We start from the raw sequence: 19,865 nt of genomic DNA, 5'->3' as shown, positions 1-19,865 counted from the left end.
TTTGTTAACCGGATGCTCTTGCACGTTGGTTGTATTGCCTCACGTTGCTTGGTTAAAACCTGAGGCCGGGAAGTAAAACGCAGAGATATGACAATAGTTTTTATTATTACTCACATCTGCTAAACTAGGATTCAAGTAATGTGCCGGTGTTATGGAGACACTGGGAAACATCCAGGGAAGGGATGATGACGCGGTACCAGAGGATAGCGCAAGTGTAAGTGACTTTTTTTTGTAGTGTCACTTGTGTTACTCCTTTTTCTTTCGTTCAGATTTATTTCTCTACTCACTAAGAAAATAACTCAGGTGTGTGTTAGACCTACATTACACTTTTTCACTGTACACAAGTGGCTAGTTAATTAAAAACGTCTCTTAACACGTTCAATAAATTTCCATTGGCCAATTCATCGTCTATAAACCCTTAAAACGGACTTTATGGGCAACGCTGTGACACTGCAGTTTACATGGTAGTTTCTCATGAGAGACGATTAGCTACATGCCCTTTGTTAGCTAATCCTATGTAAGTAAAACGTATAGGATGACATCGTATGAATAATAAATGTCCACCCACATGAGTGTGAGCAGTGGATCCCACTGACGGCCTGCTTTCCTCTCGGAGATGTCCGTGCGCTCTAACTCGGTCTCTTCACACTTATGCAGTCCGCTGAAGTTAAGCCTAACCCTGCTGAGGTCTCCATCATTGTTGTCATTCCACAATCTAAACATTTTCTTTTCTAAATTAAATTTAGATTTAATTTACAGATTTACAGATCTGTGGCGTGAAAAAAAGTGAATCGGACGACGGCGAATTTTGTTAAACACAACTAATGAACTCTGATTTTTTTTTTTAAACCGATTTTTCGAAAACACATTTTTAACTAAATTGTGTTGCTTCTTAACACAGTGGCTGCTTTTGTCCTACTACTCTGATGTACAGTAGCATCTGTAACACTTGTAACACATGTGCTGTAAATCTATTTGGAGGGCAAATTATAAAATAAACGATAATTGACTGTATTCACAGAATGAAGCGACATGTTACGGTAATTAGGCAGTTTTTTATGAAGTAATTTTTTTGTGTTCCATATTTTAAGCTTAAACAGAAAGCCTAAAAATCGCATCAATGAACGTGGTTTCAGGTGACCGAAGTGTCAGTGGAGGTGGCTACAGTGGACGCCATGCTGGATAAGATCTGTAGGAAATACAACAGACGCAGAAGAATGAAGAAACTCAAGAAGAAACTCAAACTCTGGAAGCTGCAGACTTTGGTTATCCTCAGTGCTGTGATGGTCTTTGTCGTTGTGATAATCATGTGGTCACTTCTGTGGTTTTTTACATGTACGTGTAACACACACTTTAACGTATAATTGTCGAATTTGTAATGAAAGATTTTGATTCAATTTCTAACTTGCCCTGTTTTAATGTGGGTGTTTTTATAGTTCGGAAAGAAAGCAACAGTGGAGTATACTTTGCTGGTATGTTTCGCGTAGCCAGTGTTGAGTTCATATCAGAGTACAGGTACGCAGATTCCAGTGAATTTGTATCTATGGCAAACCAAATTCAGCACGTGGTAAGTGAGTGTCTCCCCTGAATAATAAAAATACCAACATATTGTAATAGTGAATGTTAGCGTTACTCTTACCCTTATTTCCAATTAAGGTCAGTAGAGTATACAGATCGTCATCGGTTTCCAAACTCTACAAACACACTGTCATATCTGACCTCAGGTACTGTAAAAATGGCATACTTTAACGATACTGTAACACTATAAGCCAGATCTTACACAGTGTCCTGTGCTGTGCTTTTTCTTGGATACTTCCCATTGTCCGCACCATTTCATTTCCAGAACTCTGAATGAAAATAATGCATTTAACCTTTAATGAGTGATGATTAGACCTGAGAATTCATTCCCAAGAGAATTTGAGGATGTTTCAAAGCATGACTAAAGGCTTTAAAAGTGATGTTTTTGTGCGTGTGCTGTGTGCTGTCCCCCTGCTCTCATCAGTAACAATGACCAAGGTGGTGTGCTGGTGCATTTCTGGATGATCTTCGTGGTGCCGAGGCTAAAGACGCCAACGGTTTGTGAGGAGTGTGTCAGTGCTATTCTCAAAGACTCTGTGCTCACCTCTCTGAAGAATAGGTCTTCTGTAGGCTTCCTGCTGGACCTTCCTGTGGACATTGACTCCATCCTAATCAATGGTACGAAACAAGCAATATTCATCTGATGTTATTCATGTTCTTTGTGTGGAACACCCAACATGTGTTCTATGTCAGTTCTGTGGGTATTCAGTATATTTTTACCTGTTTATATGTTATATTTTGGTTTTAGAATTAGGCTTAGTTGGGTTTGCTTTTTCCCCCTAGTTGCCCTTCGCTCAGATTACACATCGACTGCAGCAGGTAAATGGCTCCAGCTGTTTTAGCATGATGGTGCATGCGTTGTGCAGTGTGTGCAGAGCGATGATCGGCCCTACGCATGAGCGTGCCTTTATCTCACAGGCTCTGAGTGCGTGGACAAGCTGTACGCCAGCCTGCTCGATGCCAAGGTCCCCCTGAACGTCTTCTCTTCGTGGGGAGGTCTGATCTGCCACATCAAGCTCACGTCCACTCCTGGCTCCATTCTCCGCCTCACTGTGAACAGCCTGGACATCGAGCCAAGCGACTGCGTGTATGACGGCCTCACTGTGTACAGTGCCCTGCTGCCCATGAGGACCAAGGTCCTGCTCAGGTAGGGAGAAGATCTTCTCCTATGGCTCATCACAATGTCACTCTTAGCAAACAAATCGAAACAATTTAAAATACACAGAAAATTTCAAAACTTTAAACAGGTACCTGTTTTTATAGTCAAGCCACACTCAGAAGAGATGATGATGAGCACTTCAGTTCAGAGGTATTCAAGCCTGAACCTCATCAAAATATCAAAATTCAGTCCTGGACGTTGTTCCCCCAAATCACACCCTTAGAGGTTGATGTACTGTAGATTTCCCAGCATCTTTTTACCTAGGAGTCAGGTGTGATGAGGAAATGGTTATCTGATTTACACCCAGGAATAAGAAAGTCCAGGAGCAGATTTGGAGTCGAGGTCTGCTTTTAATGATTCTAACTCTCAGATACATTAGAACCTGGACTGACTGATTCTGGTCTCCTTTTTGCCACAGGATGTGTGAGGCAGTCCGGGTTCCCTTCACCCTCGTCTCCACCTCCAACGTCATGCTGCTGTCCTTCAGACTCTCACAGGGCAACAAGAGCTTCCGAGGGTTCTTCCAGGCCATTTCTGAGCAGGGTGTGTGTGTGTGTGTGTGTGTGTGTGAAAGAGCGAGAGCGTGTGCATGCGTGTGTGCGTGTGCGCGAGAGAATGAAAGTGAGACTGTGGACTAAGGATATTGTGTATCATGATTTTGACTGTAAGATTGATCTGTTTGGACCCTTTGTGTAGAGTGTGGCAGTGTGACTAAGATGCCAGAAGGCCCTGTTGTAGCAGGAGAACTGAGAAGCCCATTTTACCCCAGTCTCTTGCCTCCTGGGTGCTCATGCACCTGGAGGTTTCAGGTACTTCACCATGTGTTTCTGTTTCTATATCTAGATGTTGTTTGTGCTAGGAAAGTGTCAGTCATGACCCATTCTAAAACTGAATCTAAGTAAATGAACTGAAGTGGGTTGATGGAATAGTGGTATTTCAGACCCCCAGTAATGCTCTTGGAGTGGCTGTGAAGTTCCAGAACTACATGCTCTCAATCAAAGACCTGACTCCATGTGAGCATGGCTGGTGGAAGGTGAACGAAGTCATGTAAGGATCTTTATGACAAGTGTGCAGTTATGAAAAATGAAGAGCAGTCCACACGCGCAGATATTTGAGAAAAGGAGTCGTCAGATGTTTTCCTTTCGTGGCCTGCAGATACTGTGGCAGCTATGTGAGCCACACAACAGTGTTCCGTGTCCCTGAGCAAAGCGTGGAGATGGTGTTTCTCTGCAGCTCCCGTAGCGCACAACAGCCCTACTTCGCCACCTACAGCAGCTTCAACATCAGCCAACGTAAGTGCAATGCTTCCCCCATGTGGAAATAGAATATATTGCAGTATGTACACCTACGTATCAAGGCCAAAACAGGATATAGCAGTATAGGGTTTTTTTTAGGATAGTTCACTTCGGTATGACAACAGGATTCATCAGCAGCTACTTTGCAGTGACAGCCAATTCTGTCTCATCAAGGACTCAACCAGGATGGCGTGCTATAGCTGGCTGACACAGCACCTCGCCTGCGCTTTTTTGCCATTTGAATGCATACAATGTTCATTTGCCCCTCGCTATTCCAGCATGTGTCGAGGGTCAGTTCCAGTGCTCCACAGGCCTGTGTGTGGAGAAAGAACGTTGCTGCGATGGCCTGGACGACTGCCAAGATGAGAGCGACGAGGTCTTCTGCTGTATGTCAGTCCCCTCCCTATCACTCAACAAACCACACTTAGTTCCAGATATCAAACAGCTATGGAGGTTAAGAGTACCTAGTAGTTTACGGGTTAATCATGGGTTAATTGGTACCTTATGGTACCTTCAGTAGCCACATGTCTCAAACTTTAGAAAGTAAGTAACAGCATTGTGACTACGGTGGCTGTTAGTGTGGTCAAATGTCACTCCTTACTTCATACTCGGTTATTCCTTATGTGTTTCACTATTAGATGGTCAGCCCATAGAAAATTAACTATCCCAAAGGGATATATCACCTGTAAGCCTGCCATCAGAGCTTTTTAGTTGGGTTTTCATATAAGGCGATCGTGTAATTTAGCCCTTTATTTTAAAAGAGCTTTAAGAATGAATTTCAGTATTAGTGAAGCATGAGTATTGTTTTTGCATCATACCACAATTAGAAAGCGTCAAACGATATAAATGCTTTAATTTCCAGCAAAACCCGTTAAAAACTGTGGAAGCGCCTCTACTCTGCACCCAGTGTACATATGCAACGGAGAGAAGGACTGTCCCAATGGCAGAGATGAGACCAACTGCACTCTAGGTACAACGCACTTGCTGTCTAACGCACACTCACACACGCATACTGTATATGGGCATCTGATACTGTTCTGGCGTGCCAGACGTCGTGCTGCACTGTTGGACTGACGGAGAGGTCGGTCTTCTTCAGAGACTAGCTGTTCGGGGATCAGATATCAGTGCAGCAGTGGGTCCTGTATCCTGAAGAGGAATGCAAAGTGTGATGGAATCCCTGACTGCCTCGACCGCAGCGACGAGAGCGACTGCGGTGAGTTCTGAACTGAACTTCAGTGGCTGGAATGAGTGATACTTAAAGCCACACTCAGCTGCCCACACTTTGCTAAAGGTTTTAGGTTTTTTTAAGATGTTGAGTAATTGCAGAATGATATGGCTGGCCCACATTTAAGGAATTGAAAATATTGAAAATAATCTGTAGTGAAATAAGTCTCCATTTTGGAAAAGTGGCCCACAGACTTAACTAATAACCCCAATCCAAATCACGGCACTCCCGGCTGCCTCGTGTTTCCATGAAGGCATTGTTACTCCTCTCCCATGCTGTAACGGCTGCCCTCCAGTGCCTGGTCCCCTCTGTGGTGATTGCTGCTCATGCAGGTGGTGATTTAGTGGGAGGTTTGATGTGAACAGGGTACGCTTTGATCACTGCTCCTGCTGTCATGCAGTGGTCTCTCTCTCTTACTCCAATGAGTCTGAATGCTTCAGGCTAACAGCTACCTGTCAGCAGCATGACTCAGGGGTTACAGTTCTCTTAGACATACACACTCTCTCTCTCTCTCTCTCTCTCTCTCTCTCCCTCTCTCTCTCCCACACACACAAACACACACACATAAGAAAAAATACAGGTCACAGTACAAATAACTAGACAGTTAATCAAGAAATTGTAAGTGATATGAAAGTAATTGGTTTAACTCTAAGGTCTATCAAAATTCTATCAACAGGAAAATGTATGTTTTAATTACATAGTAGTTAAAATAGATATTTTTTACATCAAACAACTTTGGACTCTGTAACTGAACCTTTTTCCCTCACATTGATCTGTGGGAAGCAAACTTCAAACAAAGGTTTGAAGAGTTCAGTGTTAAAGGTCTACTAAGCAGCATTTTCTGCATTTGGTCACCATAACTATTAAACCATTGCTGGATATCCCGCAGCCTAATTTGGGTTAACCTGTTTTATGTTGCAGCCTGTGGTCAGCCTACTCCTCTAAAGCGTGTGATTGACAGCATTCACCCTCAGGATCGGGTAGTGGGTGGGGTCAATGCTGTGGAGGGGGAGTGGCCATGGCAGGTCAGCCTGCACTTCTCTGGCCATCTGTACTGTGCAGCCTCTGTCATCACCAACGAGTGGCTCATCTCAGCTGCACACTGCTTCAGCAGAGAGCGGTGAGCTGATAACCAGCCCCACATTATACCTAACAGACTAACAAACACACTCAAAACATCGTTTAAACATCGTTTTATGAACTTCTCGGCAAATCCTCTGAGAAAATTCAGCATATTTCAAAAGTAGAGCAGTGAACTGTCTACAACTACACTGGGTATTACATATATATTGGGCATGCATGAATATCTATGCTGCGCTTAACCAAAGAGAAGAATACCAGTTCATCCAAATCTACCTGACTTTTCACCTTTTGTCCTTACCAGACTCTCAGACCCTCGCCAATGGACTGCTTACCTGGGCATGCTGACTCAGGGCAGTGCCAAGCACGTGGCCGATATTCGCCGCATTGTTGTGCACGAGTACTACAACGCTCGCACCTTTGACTACGACGTGGCCCTGCTGCAGCTCAAGAAGGCGTGGCCCAGTGGCCTCACCTCCTACATCCAGCCTGTGTGTCTGCCTTCCCCCTCACAGGCGCTCACCACCAACCACCGCTGCTGGGTGACTGGCTGGGGCTATCGCTCGGAGCAGGGTGAGAGAGACAGAGCTCCTATACACATGGCAGCGGGACTCACACCTGCTCTGCCGCCCATCTTGAGGGACTTTACGGAAAACCCCGCAATGGCAAAAGTTGATCTTACTCTCCATGTGGTTGTAAAGTTCTTGCTCAGTGAGGGTTTTCTTTATAACCAGAGATTTACAGCATTGTTGGCTTCCTTGTGATGGTAAGGAGAGGTGATATAGCCAATTTGCAGTGTGCCTCTCTCTAGCCTGAAATCCCAAAAAGTGTCTAGATAATGTTGTCAGACCCAGGACGAGGACTCTCTCGCTTTCTCTCTCTCTCTCTCTCTCTCTCTCTCTCTCTCTCTCTCTCTCTCTCTCTCTCTCTCTCTCTCGCTCTCTCAGATAAGGTACTTCCCACAGTGCTGCAGAAGGCTGAGGTGAGCGTCCTGAGCCAGAGCGAGTGTAAGAGGGCATATGACCCTGTGTCACCCCGCATGCTGTGTGCAGGAGTGCCCACTGGAGAGCAGGATGCATGCCGGGTGAGTGTGCACAGGACATGATCCATAGATCAGACCCACAGGGTGTCTGTTCTAAAGCGCAGCGCTGCAGTTGTTTTCAGTAGTTTGATTTGATCTGTTACCCTTTTGCTCCAGGGGGACTCTGGTGGTCCTCTGTCATGTCGTGTGTCAGAAGGTGGGCGCTGGTTTCTCACGGGCATCGTCAGCTGGGGTTCAGGCTGTGGCAGACCAAATTTCCCCGGGGTTTACACAAGGGTGGCCAAGTTCATCTACTGGATTAACAGCCACATTCATGACTGAAGATCTGTTATTTGTTCATTGGGGAAATTCATACAAAAAGGATAAGGACGAGAATAAAATAAATGTCAGAAAAGGGTTCCAGATTTGAAAGAAAGTTTTTCATTTACACTCACCGTATCTGAATTTTCTCAAACTGTATAAAGCTCAACGTAATTTTTCAGCCAGAACTCAAAGGTTAGGCGAGAGCTTCACTTTCAGTATAGAATACATTCAGTATAAAGCAAGTTCTTTTACAAGTAGTTGGCATAAATACCTTATTCAATGGGAATCCAAAAACTTTGATCAGAGGAGGTGCTTCTGTTCATTTTTTGTTTTGTTTTTATTGTATCAGCGATTAATGTAATGCAGTCAAGAGCTGACTGCCAAAAGGGGCTCATGGAGAGACATGGCCAAAACATCGGCTCACCTGTGTCTTGGCGACCTCATGCAGTCAATCAACATCGGGTCTGAATCCTGAAAATCAGAACTTTTGTCCAGTACACTCGGTGTACAAGCTTTAGCTCAATGAGGTTGTGCACAGGCGTATGAAGTGTGAATACATGATAAAATCATATCCCATGTCTCTTCTTTAAAGCTTAACTGGAGCTCGTTCTCCTGTTTTTCTCTAATATACGACGAGGATAAAAAGGAGGGGGGGGACATTAGTCAATACCGTGTGGATAATGTAGCCGTTGCACTGTCTACCTCTAGAGTTTGGTTAAGTATGCTTTGTAAAGTAGGTGAGAGAAATTACACTACAGATGTATTTATGATCAAGCTTTGAATCCACACAAATGACGTTGTCCCTGTAACAACACACAGCCAAGCAAATCAGTTCTTTTATAGTGAACCCTATTCATCAGCAGACCTCAGCGTAACAGTGGCTATTGTTTTCAGAGCAGATTGGTATGTCGTGTGTGATCCAAGGATCTGTAATCTCAGTTACATGAAATACCTTCTGTATTTCACATATTGATTATGTTTTTAACTTTGGTGTTACAGTGTCCTTTGAACAGTGGCATTTTCATCACTCCCTTCTTGCGTGGTGCTGCTTTTCGCATGATTATGCCACTAATAATAAAGGGTGCACATCTGAGCCACAAAAAAGTGCCTGTTCTGTTGTCTGTTATCTGTTTTGTTATTTTTGATCATGTCCATTTTTGTTTATGTTAAAGTAGATCAAACAACAGTCCTTTCTGGATTATGGGTCCTGTGGTTGCGCACGTAGCCGTCAACCTGCCACTTGTTGGTGCTTACTGTAGGCCTATATTAAATTAATCTGTAAAATATTTAGTTTAATAGATAAATATCCCAATAAACCTAAAGTGTCCTATTGATAATGAAACAGCATTAAAGAGCACTACCCCCTCACCCTTTGGCCCAGCCCTTTGTCCTGGCCGAACGCACCACTGATTTGTAACAGGATACATCTGTGGAAACAAAGGGGTTGATATTAAATTCACACTGCTGCTTATTTAAGAATTATATTAGCTATGTAGTTATGTTACATCTCATTAAACAGTGATTGGTTCTTTTCTCCTATTAACTTAATGATGTAGCACTTGGTACATGGGCATGAAGCCATCTATTGTTAGTACCCAACGTACGCACACCAGAGAAGTTTGCCCACAATTTCTGTCGCACGGATGGTTGTGTGGATTGTACCTGTTCATAGTGGTCCCTTTGTGTCGCATTGCATGATGGGTCTCGTGCAGCACCTGCTCACGGACGGACACGGGGAGTGAACGCTCGCAGCGCTAGAGCCGCTCAGGTCGGGTTTCTCTCGGTATCAAAGCGGAGATCGGGCAACTTTTTGGAGTAATTGTTCTGTATTTGTACATCGGATCCACGCAAATCAGGCCATGAGGACTTTCCCTAAAAACAGAAGTTGCGAAGTTTACAGTATATCTGGCTTAGCACACTGGACACCTGTAGGTTTACCTGCACAGGTAAGATTCTCCTAGGTACTGCACTCAAAGGTTAGCAACTCTGGTGTATGATCAAAAGTGCATGAAAACGTTTGAGAGTGTTTAAACAGTCCCAATCTGATTCAGCATGCAACATAGTATATAGTGTCCAGATTGTTTCTAATTTCCATTAAGCTATATTTTAAACACTAACTTGGAAAATGATTGCATGTATCTAATGTACAGTCTGTGTTCCCCCTCATTTGGGAGCAGCAGTGAGTTTGACTCTCAATGAGCAGATGGCTTGTTTATGATTAGCTGTCAGTCTTGCTAGATGGGTTGGCATTTATGAACGGCACTGTCAGAGTGCAGAGTGACGGAGTGCTGACATCGCTGAGAGGAGCCGTGGGAAAGCAGACCCACCGGTTACCCTTTGCAGAGCTCCACAGGGAAATCCTGCCTTTTCCCCTTGCTCACAATTAAAAAGTTATGAAATAATGGAGGTAACCAGAGAAATCACTGCCAAATTATACTGACCAAAGACGGTACTAATCGGTAAATGCAGGACTGTAGATTCTGAGGGTTACTTCTGTTAACATACTTTCTACTGTATGACCTACAGCTTATATTTCTGTGGAACAATATAGATCATGGCTGAGGATGATAACTGATGCAGGATTTCTGACGTGTGTGGTAGGACGTTGTAAAAGATCCCTTCCAGTTGCCAAGCCCCCCTAACACCGAGACTTGTGCTGGATCTGATGTCAAGCAGCTGAGGGAAAAGAGCGCCACCTTCAGGACATGGAGGAGGTGGGCGCTGGGTGCCGCCCCCTTTATTCCTCTCTCTGCTGCAGTCGCTGCACTGGCTCTTCATTTCTTTGCATGTAAGTGAATCCGTTTCTGTTGTGGAGGAATGTGGAGATTGTGATCAGGTATGGTCCTCTACAAGCTTTCCAAGGAGGCCACAGCCAGTGTGCTTCTCTTATAGTGAGAGACTAGTTGGGTGCACTGCTGATAATGTGGGTTTCCTGGCAGGTTAATGCATTGATAAAGCAACCTATGTGAATAGCCACAAGCTGATCAGTCATGCTAGCGCAGGGGACCGTGTGAGGCTCTAACGCCCAACTGCCCTGTTTTCACAGCCCCTCCGGCCCACTCCGTGTTCTTTCTGGGAGGAAGTGTGGAGCTCTTCAATCTCAGCTTCTCACCGGAGTTAGCCGACTCTTCCTCCTCACAGTTCCGCCTCCAGTCCCAGGCGCTGAGACACTACGTAAGCACACACACATGCATAAGACCTCGCCCCCTACCCTCCCATCCTACAACAGCCCTGGGCCTATGCGTCACCCTGGCAACGTGGTGGGGAATAAGCAAGCCCTCTTTGGAACGCAGGCGGGCCCTCCAGAGAGCACTCCAGGACGCTGCTCGGCCTTGGCACCTACAAAGGCCAAGCGGGCCAGAGCTGGCAGATCCCGCGGTGTGCCGGGCCATTTGCCGTCGCCTTTTTAAGATGTAAAACAGGCTTTAGCAGGTGGGGGGAGGGAGTGGGTGGGGGGGAGGGGGTGCAGCACCTTCGGCCACATCGAGGCCCTCTTGAATGTAAAGCCGGCTATAACCGGAGCCCAGCCCCACTGCAAGGCAGCACGGTGAGAGTAATGTCCCGGAGGAGTGCAGCCTTTCAGGGCCGAAGACAAGAACGGCGTTTGTGAGAGCCACAGCTCCCGGGCAGGCCTAGCGAGAGGAAGAGCAGATACTCAATAAAAACATTGTCCGTGCACCTCCTCACACAATCAGATGCTCTGTGCCTGAACGCTGAGAGGGATGCAGCCTGAGGAGAGGGAGAAGGCCAGGGAGAGTGTGAGAGAGTGAGGGAGGCAGCAGAAGCAGAAAGCAGAGGGAGAGAGCGATCGGGGAGTATATGTTAACGAAAAGAGAAGTGCACTGCAGTTTATCACAGGTAAGTGGTCGAGAAAATACCTTGTACCAGGTCTAAATGTGATTCATGATGTGGTTCACGTAATCCTGTTTAATATGAGAGAACGGGCAGGTGTGGCGGAGTTGTGCGAGAGTGTGCCCCTGCTTCTTAAAGGCGGCCTGAACCCAGTGCGCACCCCTGCCACCCTGCGCTTCAGAGTGAGATTGAGCCCAACACAATGGTGCTCTTGTTGCTCAAAGCCCAATCATGCAGAAACAGGGTCTTTTGTCCCAAGGCTGCACGTCTTGCCTGGACTACTGATGTCACACCTTGTCCAGTGATGTCATTTCTTCCGTAGCTGTGAGGTCTATGTGATGCCATACACCAACATTTAAGTGTCATATGAATGTGAGACTGAATGATGGGAGAGAGAGTGCAGATTTTGTTATAATGTTGTACTTCTGAAGAGTTGTTGTTGTTTATCTGATTTGTTTATTTCATAGTTTGCCTGTTGTCACTGTTCTTTTTCATCATATGGATGGCATCTCATGCCGGAACGATTCCTTGTTTGGGTGGTTCAAAGTTTTCAGAGCTGTATGAGTCTACACCATGGAAGTCATATTACCGGCGGACAGAGGTTGTTGCCTTTAGGTGAGAATTCTGTACAAGAGAAAAGAGCAGCGGCACCCAGCTCTGGTTCCAGAGGGCCAGAGTTCAGCACAGGTGATTTTCCCAATCTCATCAGTTAATTACCAGATTTAGTGGGTGCTTTAGAGGAGGGAAATCACCAAGCTGTGCTGGGCTCCTGCACTCCAGGACCAGCGTTGGACACCCTGGCATACAGTTGAAAGTATGTGTCCAGTAGAGCAGGGTACCTGGGATCAGTAGATTTTAATGACACAGACAGCCTGTATGAACGTTGTGTCTCCCTGTTGACAGTGAAGGAGTGAATGGACTCACTGCGTTCTTCTGGACCAAGTTCTCCACCCCATCTGTTGCCGTTGCAGAGGAACTGCAGCGAGCAAACCCTGCCGTATCACACCGTCGCCTTCCTGGCACCAACAAGGTCCTCCACAGCAGACTGGAAGAGCAATATTACCTAGAGAAAGACGAAGACACACTGAGGCTGCTGGGTAAACAGCGCCGTGAAGTTCAGGGACCAGAATTCTCTCTCTGGTGCCGTGTTTGCTGTGGAGTTGTGTGTAGAATGGACCAGTGGTAGAATTGTGTCTCCTTACCTACAGGCTTGAACTTAGATGACAGCGATGATGAAGATTCTGATGACAAAGCGGAAAAGATAAAAAATCCATACTCTCCGCAGAGTGGCAAGTGGCAGCTTCAGGGTCTTCAGGGTAAAACCATCTGGTGATCCCTACTCTAGATTTTTTCCGCTTTTAATCTAATGATGTAAAAAAAAAAGTTTTTTTAATTCATGTTGTAATAATATAGTAATTAGAACAATCATAATGACTAAATATAAAGAGAACTATATATTAATTACATTAAAAAATAATTATTATGGTACCTAGAGGGTTTCTAATTTTATTATTTTGATCATGCTGTTAATGTCTTCTTCTTTGGCCCAACGTTCCTTATCTGGACAGCAGCCATGTCATTTGACCTCTATGCCAAGTATGGAAACAATCGCACCCTGAGTTTGGTAAGTCCCAAGAAGCCATATTACCAGTGGAGGCTGAGAGTGCCATCTGGGCACCTCGTCCGGCTGGACATCGTCACATTGCAGGGAGCTACGCCAGGTAGCTGTTCAGCCAACAAACTCTCTGCTTATGACTTCCTGCTGCCTCTCCAGAACAAAATCATTGCCAGGTGTGTGACTGAATCTAGTAATTAGGTAAGAAATAAGTGGATTGTAATATATTTGAATGCATTATTGTTAATGTTTGCATATTTAAATGAAGAGTAATTATGCGTTCTTGGATTTGGTCTTAAAGTGGTTAGACATTCAAAATCTCAATCAAAGATCAAAGCAGTTATTAAAAGTAGTAGCTACAGTAAATAGTTTATCACACACTCAATGAAGAGAAATGTGAATGCTGCCCATTGAGAACCTACATGATACTTGAAAAGGTTGTCACAATTTACCCTGGGTTAATGATAAGGTGTGATAATTGTCCTGACCAAAAAAAAAACCTGGTGTTTAAAAAAAATATATTTTAGTTTATCTGCTAAAATTCAACATATAGAGCTAAACGTATAAGCAGGATATTCCATTACACATTGATGCAATATAAAGTATTACTTAACAGGCTCACAGTCATCTGGGAAAAAGTCTTTCTTATCCACAGCTACCAGACCGGCACTGAATACTACTTCTTATTCCTGTTCAGTGACAAAAGACCGGGCAACCATTTTAACAGTAGAATCCTTGCAATATTTGCAATAGATGCAATAATTTAGCATTTCTTCCCCTTTTTATACTTTATAGTTATCAAGTCTTACAATGTATGCGTTTCAATGCGACCCAACGCAAAGTGAAAGTATGTGCCCTTTGGCAGGTGGTGTGGCCTACCGGTGGCTGGGTCATCTCCAGTCATGAAGCTAACGTCATCGGGAAATGTCATGCTCATTACCTTTTCCTTCAGTCGACAGAGGCATGGAGCCATCTTTAAGGCCTACTTCCAGGCGATACCAAAGGCTGGTGCGCACCAAACGCAGCATCCTGGAAACAAATTATATGAATGTTTTTGTTTTTCCTGCCATTGCATTCTTCAGGTTTATGCATCCTGACCATGCGCTAATGATCTTGTCTTTCCAGAATGTGGAGGCTTCCTGTCTGCTTGGAATGGTTCGGTGGTGTCCCCTTACTACCCTGCTTACTACCCCCCAAACATGGACTGCAACTGGAAAATCAGGGTGAGCCGAGGCCAGGAGCTTCTCCCCTGTCCTGACTGCGTTCCTCAGCGCGCATGACCTGTGAACCAGATTCATGGGGGGTAGAGGGTGGAATGGGGGTGAGGGTGTTGATACTCCTGCTTTGAGGCAAGTAGCCACGGGGCAGGCCACCCTTTGTGTCGGAGTGCATCCTTTGAAGCAGGTTGAGTCAGGTTTCTCTTTTCAGGCTCCGTTGCCCAGCTACCTGCTCTCCATAACCATTGTAATGCTGGACATTCAGGATTCGCCCACCTCAGGCACCTGCGAGAAAGACTGGCTGGAAATCGGTGGTGTCAGGTGAGTGTCCTCTCTTGCACTGGCTGGCAAATGTGGTCTAGCTACATGGTCACTGCTTCGATGGCCAACACTCTAAGCCAGAAAGTGTCCTGCTGTTGTATTAGTACGTTACACAAAGATCACACTGAACACTCTCTCATTTAAGATGTTAAGAGGTTTACACTATAGTGTATTTTGGGAAATGGGACCCAGTGCAATTTTGATGCTCCTGTGACTGTGTGTGTCCACATCAAAAATTCCCAGTATTAAATTAACACCTGCAAATTCCATATAATTTGAGCTGGATTGCAAAATGTAGTACATACTGGAAGTTTATTCACTGCATTCTGCCTGTCCCTATACCTGTGTGTGTCTGTTCTTGCTTGCCTGCCTATTTTCCTCCAATGCTTAGGCTGTGCAATCCAGTTGGGGACAGAAGCAGGAAAAGGATCTACTCCTCCCCTGTGTTGCTGCATTTTCACTCAGACGAGTCCTTGACCCACAAGGGCTTTTACCTCGTCTACAGAGCCTTCTCTCCGGAGAGCAGTGAGCACACTGTCCTTTTGTGTTCTCCCAGTGTCTACTGAAAGTATGACATCGTCTGGGCTTTATTCAGCCAAGTGGCTTGCCCGCATTTTGCTTTGTGAGGCAACTGGGCCTGCCGTTTGTTCAGAGAAACGGCTTTTGTGCTCGGCCCTTTTGTGTGCCGCGTCTTGGATGCCGTTTGTCGTTCGTCTCGGGGTGGACACTTTGTAGCGTTTCTGGACCGGTAAAGGTCAAGTGTCCAGTTACAATCTTTTAGCTGTCTACCAGAGCATATAATTTAGTGTCTTCCTTGTGAGTTAGCCAGTAAATGTGTGTGAGTGCCTGCGTTTCACCCCAGCGTGTCCGAGGCAGTTCCGCTGCGGAGACGGACGTTGCATCCCCCTGAGGAAAGTGTGTGATGGAGAGAAGGACTGTGCAGACGGACGTGACGAGGCAAAATGCTGTAAGTGTGTGGCGTGCTAACCTCTCCTGACCCAACTCCCGGCCTCGCCGCAGCAGGGAGATCTCACTCAGCCCTCTGCTCTCTCTTCCTCGCTAGCCATGTGCAAACCAGGAGAGGTGTACTGCGGGAGCGGCCAGTGCAGACCACACGGGAGCCGATGCAACCTGCAGACTGCGTGTGGAGACAGCAGTGAAGAAGAGAACTGTGGTAAGTGCAGAGCCTAGAAAATCCAGCGATGTGTTGTGCACTGGGGCTGGACGATGATTTTCTCATGACAGTTATCATAATACTGGAATTGTCACGGATATCATCGGTACTTCCAGGAACCTGGCCAGCTGACTATAATTCATAAATAAGATTTAAAAGATTTAGATGTGCCTGTAAACAACAACCAGAGGTTGCATTCTGCACAATCACAAGAAGCTTCACTTTTTCGAGAGATTGTGTTTAAATAAGGAAGAAAAAAAGTTAGTTGCAGCCTAAAAGCACACTACTGTTTTCCTGGTGTTTTGCATTGTCCTTTTTTACAAAACTAAAAATCATGATATGTATTTTTTTATCATGAAAATGTATTCAAGTATCATGATGTTATATTTTGCCATATGGCCCAACCCTACTGTGATCCGACCTTTCTTCTCATACCCACTCTTGTATGCCCCTGCATCATGCCTGTATGATGCTCACGTGTCTGTTCACTTCTCAGCCAGTAAATGCCACCACACCTGTCCGAATAAAATATGTCTGCACAAGTCTTCGGTGTGTGATGGAATCATGGACTGCAAGGACCGCAGTGATGAGCTCAACTGCACAAGGACATGTGAGTGGAGCTCAGTCCAAGATTTTAATGAAAATTTGATTTCAATAATTAAACCAACTCATTGAAGAGATTGTAATCTATGATCAGGGGTGTGTGTAACTTTTTCGGTGGTTTTTTTTTCACATTTATTTTGCATGAATCCCTACTATTTCCACTTTTTATATTTCTTGATTATTTTGATTCTTCAAGCTTTGCCACTAATTAATCCATGCTTAGTAATTCTGCATTTCTTTTACATCTTGGACTGGTTCCGTGTGTGCAGTTGGTAAAGGCTGCTCCCCCACGTCCTATAAATGTGCCAACGGCAAGTGTGTTAACAAGGTAAACCCAGAATGCGACGGCATCAAAGACTGCAAGGACGGCTCAGACGAGCTGCACTGCGGTGAGCACCCTGCTTCTCCTGGTCCCCACTGATCCCAGGCCTGCAGCTGGTGATGTGCTTGAGCTGTTGATTCAAAAGGCAGTGTTTTAACAGGCAGGCTTTTTATTAAAAAAACGTTATTTCCTCTGCAGTGGGACTTTGCTTTCCATCTGTATCACTGTTCAACTTTCTTTTTACAGTATTTGTTTCATGTTTTTGTTTGTTTTGATACATATATCACACATATATATATATATATATACATACATATATATGCATATATGTACTTTGGGTGATTTTCAAGTTTAGGTAAAATAGTTTAATATGAAACTGCCTTGCCATGCCCTAACATGTGCTGAGTCTGCGCTGTCTATTCTCCTGATGGGCACAGGCTGCGGCACACGCCCCAGGAGGAGGGCAAAGATTGTGGGGGGAGCAGACGCCCAGACTGGCTCCTGGCCCTGGCAGGTTAGCCTGCAGATGGAGCGCTATGGCCACGTGTGTGGTGCCTCGCTGGTGGCCAGCCGCTGGCTCCTCTCTGCTGCCCACTGCTTCCAGGATTCTGACGCCATCAAGTGAGCGCCCTTGATTACAATTCCTGCGGTCGGTTTGAGGGCTGGTTGACCCAAGCCCTGCGATGCTCTTTGGTAGCACAAACTGCTGTTGGCTCTGTGAGCCTTGACAGTGACTGCTAACAGCTGCAGTGTATCTAGTATTTTAATTATGCTTCGAGTATTTTAATCACATAGCAATGAATGCACTGATGTAGAAATGGCAACTTTGTATTCTTCATATGTCTAATGAACGTGTTGAAAAGTGCACGCGTGTGTGTATTCCTTCACGTTTGCAGGTATTCGGATGCTCGTGCCTGGAGGGCCTACATGGGAATGCGTGTCATGAACACGGCCAGCAATGCCGCTGCCACACGGCAGATCCGCCGCATCGTCCAGCATGCCCAGTACGATCAGTTCACCTCTGATTACGACATCGCCCTGCTGGAGCTCAGCGCCCCCGTCTTCTTCAACGACTTGGTACAGCCTGTCTGCGTTCCTGCCCCCTCTCACGCCTTCACTTCTGGCACCAGCTGTTTCGTCACCGGCTGGGGGGTTCTCACGGAGGAAGGTATAGCGCCCCTCTGTGTCATTCACATGCTATGGCAAGATTTCTGGACACCTACAAAAACACTCCTTGTATGACTCAGGGGGCATGAACGCTCAGATGATCAGCAAACAGAATGGCATAAGGGACGAGGCTAAAAATAGGAGATGGGATTAAGATGGATGAGACATGAGGCTAAAAAATATTAAAGAATCCCCCATGCCCAAAGCCCTTTGAATTAAAACATTTGTTGTCCCATGATGCATGAATTTCCAGGACTGTGGATGTCACACCACCAAAGTCTCTGCTCTGCCGTCTTTTTGTCAAAAAGCACGAGCTCATGTTCAATGTCATCTCACAGTATGATTTCTGTCTGCTTGAAGGGGAGCTGGCCAGCCTGCTGCAGGAGGCCACAGTAAGCATCATCAACCACAAAACCTGCAACAAGATGTACGACGACGCCGTCACTCCCAGAATGATATGCGCGGGGAATATACAAGGAGGAGTCGATGCCTGTCAGGTGACTCCCTGTATACGTGTGTCCTTGAGTATCTGTGTGTGTGTCCTTTACTCTGCTGTTGTTTGTGTTGACATGTGGTTCATTTTTGGATGGTATGTGTAGGCTTATGGTTCATATTGTGTTTGGTTCTGAGTTGAAACTTTTGACTTACATGTGATGTCCATTGTGTGTGTGTGTCTGTGTGTCTGTGTGCGTGTGTGTGTGTGTGTGTATGTGTGTGTGTGTGTGTGTGTGTGTGTGTGTGTGTGCGCAGGGAGACTCGGGTGGCCCTCTGGTGTGTCTAGAACGGGGCCGCAGGTGGTTTCTGGCTGGCGTTGTCAGCTGGGGGGAGGGCTGTGCTCGGCAGAACCGCCCCGGCGTTTACACGCAAGTCATCAAGTTCACGGACTGGATCCATCAGCAGACTAAAGGCCAGGTGTGACACACCTGCGTGCTTGTGCACAGCTTGGTTGACATCGTGATTTGCACATGCTCCGTTGTTCATCACAGGGCATCTACCCAGTCCCCATGGTGCATAGTGATACAGCGAGCTTCATCGCATTTCTACAACGGAATCTGCTCCGATCACCAGACCGTGGCTATCACTGCTGCCCACACGTCTGCTACATATGTTTCATTCCATATGGCTTCTTATGGTCCTGGACACCCCACAGAGCACAATGTGCACATTTCAAGCCTTAAATGATGAACTGTTAGTTAGAAGGTTGTCACACATTTTAAAGATGTTATCCTTCATTATATGCAGTGGAATTAATTCTCTTGGTGGTATTGTTTGTATAATTTGCATACAATGAATCTATAGTAGCATGCATTCCTTTTAATGGCTTGAATGATATTTCAAGAATGATTGAGACCATCCCCCACTTGTACATCACTGAATCTCGTGCAGTTTTATTAATGCCATATTGAGACGCTGTGAAACTGATTGCGTGTCAAGCAATCATGATCATGTTTAAGATGCCTTTTCGTTTCTCTTCCTGATACTTGTTCCAACAGCGCACCCTCTCGATAAAAAAACAGACTGCAGCGGTATTCGCTCACGCAGCGCCTCACGCTACTGGTGCGACCCTCATTGGCCTTAGTTAGGCACGCATTTTTTCTGTGTCTTTCACAACCTGGTGTCGATATCAAAGCTGACTAAATAATGACGTTTTATATTAGACATCTGAAATGCTAGAAATATATTAAACAGAGGTGCTATATTACTTTGACTCTGATTTGTGATTGTGTGAGTCGTATGGGCCTATGTATATTTTATTATAGCTTAGGCCAATTTGATAACAGAAATGGCAAGAGCACATCTCTTGAGTGTCCGTACTTAATAGCCACAGCCTGTAGAAATTAGATATGTAACTGCATTACTTTGATTGTGAAACTTGTTTTCTTCAGTCTTTTTATTTTTCTCTTCTTTGTGA

At 45.3% G+C, this 19,865-nt stretch overlaps 1 protein-coding gene across 1 annotated transcript; it reads left to right on the top strand.

Moving 5' to 3' along the window:
* Positions 1-23: 23 nt before the first annotated feature.
* On the top strand, positions 24-19,638 carry LOC113573854. The gene is made up of 35 exons (XM_027004398.2): positions 24-214; positions 1,137-1,335; positions 1,437-1,567; positions 1,657-1,724; positions 2,003-2,196; positions 2,362-2,397; positions 2,497-2,725; positions 3,156-3,280; positions 3,434-3,546; positions 3,678-3,784; positions 3,893-4,029; positions 4,311-4,418; positions 4,895-5,002; positions 5,129-5,245; positions 6,179-6,377; positions 6,642-6,910; positions 7,285-7,421; positions 7,536-7,695; positions 10,729-10,856; positions 12,082-12,149; positions 12,438-12,631; positions 12,743-12,850; positions 13,103-13,325; positions 14,015-14,157; positions 14,275-14,372; positions 14,578-14,687; positions 15,079-15,212; positions 15,550-15,654; positions 15,751-15,861; positions 16,358-16,471; positions 16,734-16,853; positions 17,224-17,407; positions 17,683-17,954; positions 18,314-18,450; positions 18,704-19,638. Exons 1-35 carry the CDS (start codon positions 152-154, stop codon positions 18,869-18,871), a joined length of 4,917 nt encoding a protein of 1,638 aa, XP_026860199.2. The 5' UTR covers positions 24-151; the 3' UTR covers positions 18,872-19,638.
* Positions 19,639-19,865: the final 227 nt, after the last annotated feature.

This window comes from Electrophorus electricus, chromosome 5, assembly GCF_013358815.1.
Source record: "Electrophorus electricus isolate fEleEle1 chromosome 5, fEleEle1.pri, whole genome shotgun sequence".
Lineage (NCBI taxonomy): Eukaryota > Metazoa > Chordata > Actinopteri > Gymnotiformes > Gymnotidae > Electrophorus > Electrophorus electricus.
This window is presented reverse-complemented; position numbering and strand designations above follow the sequence as displayed.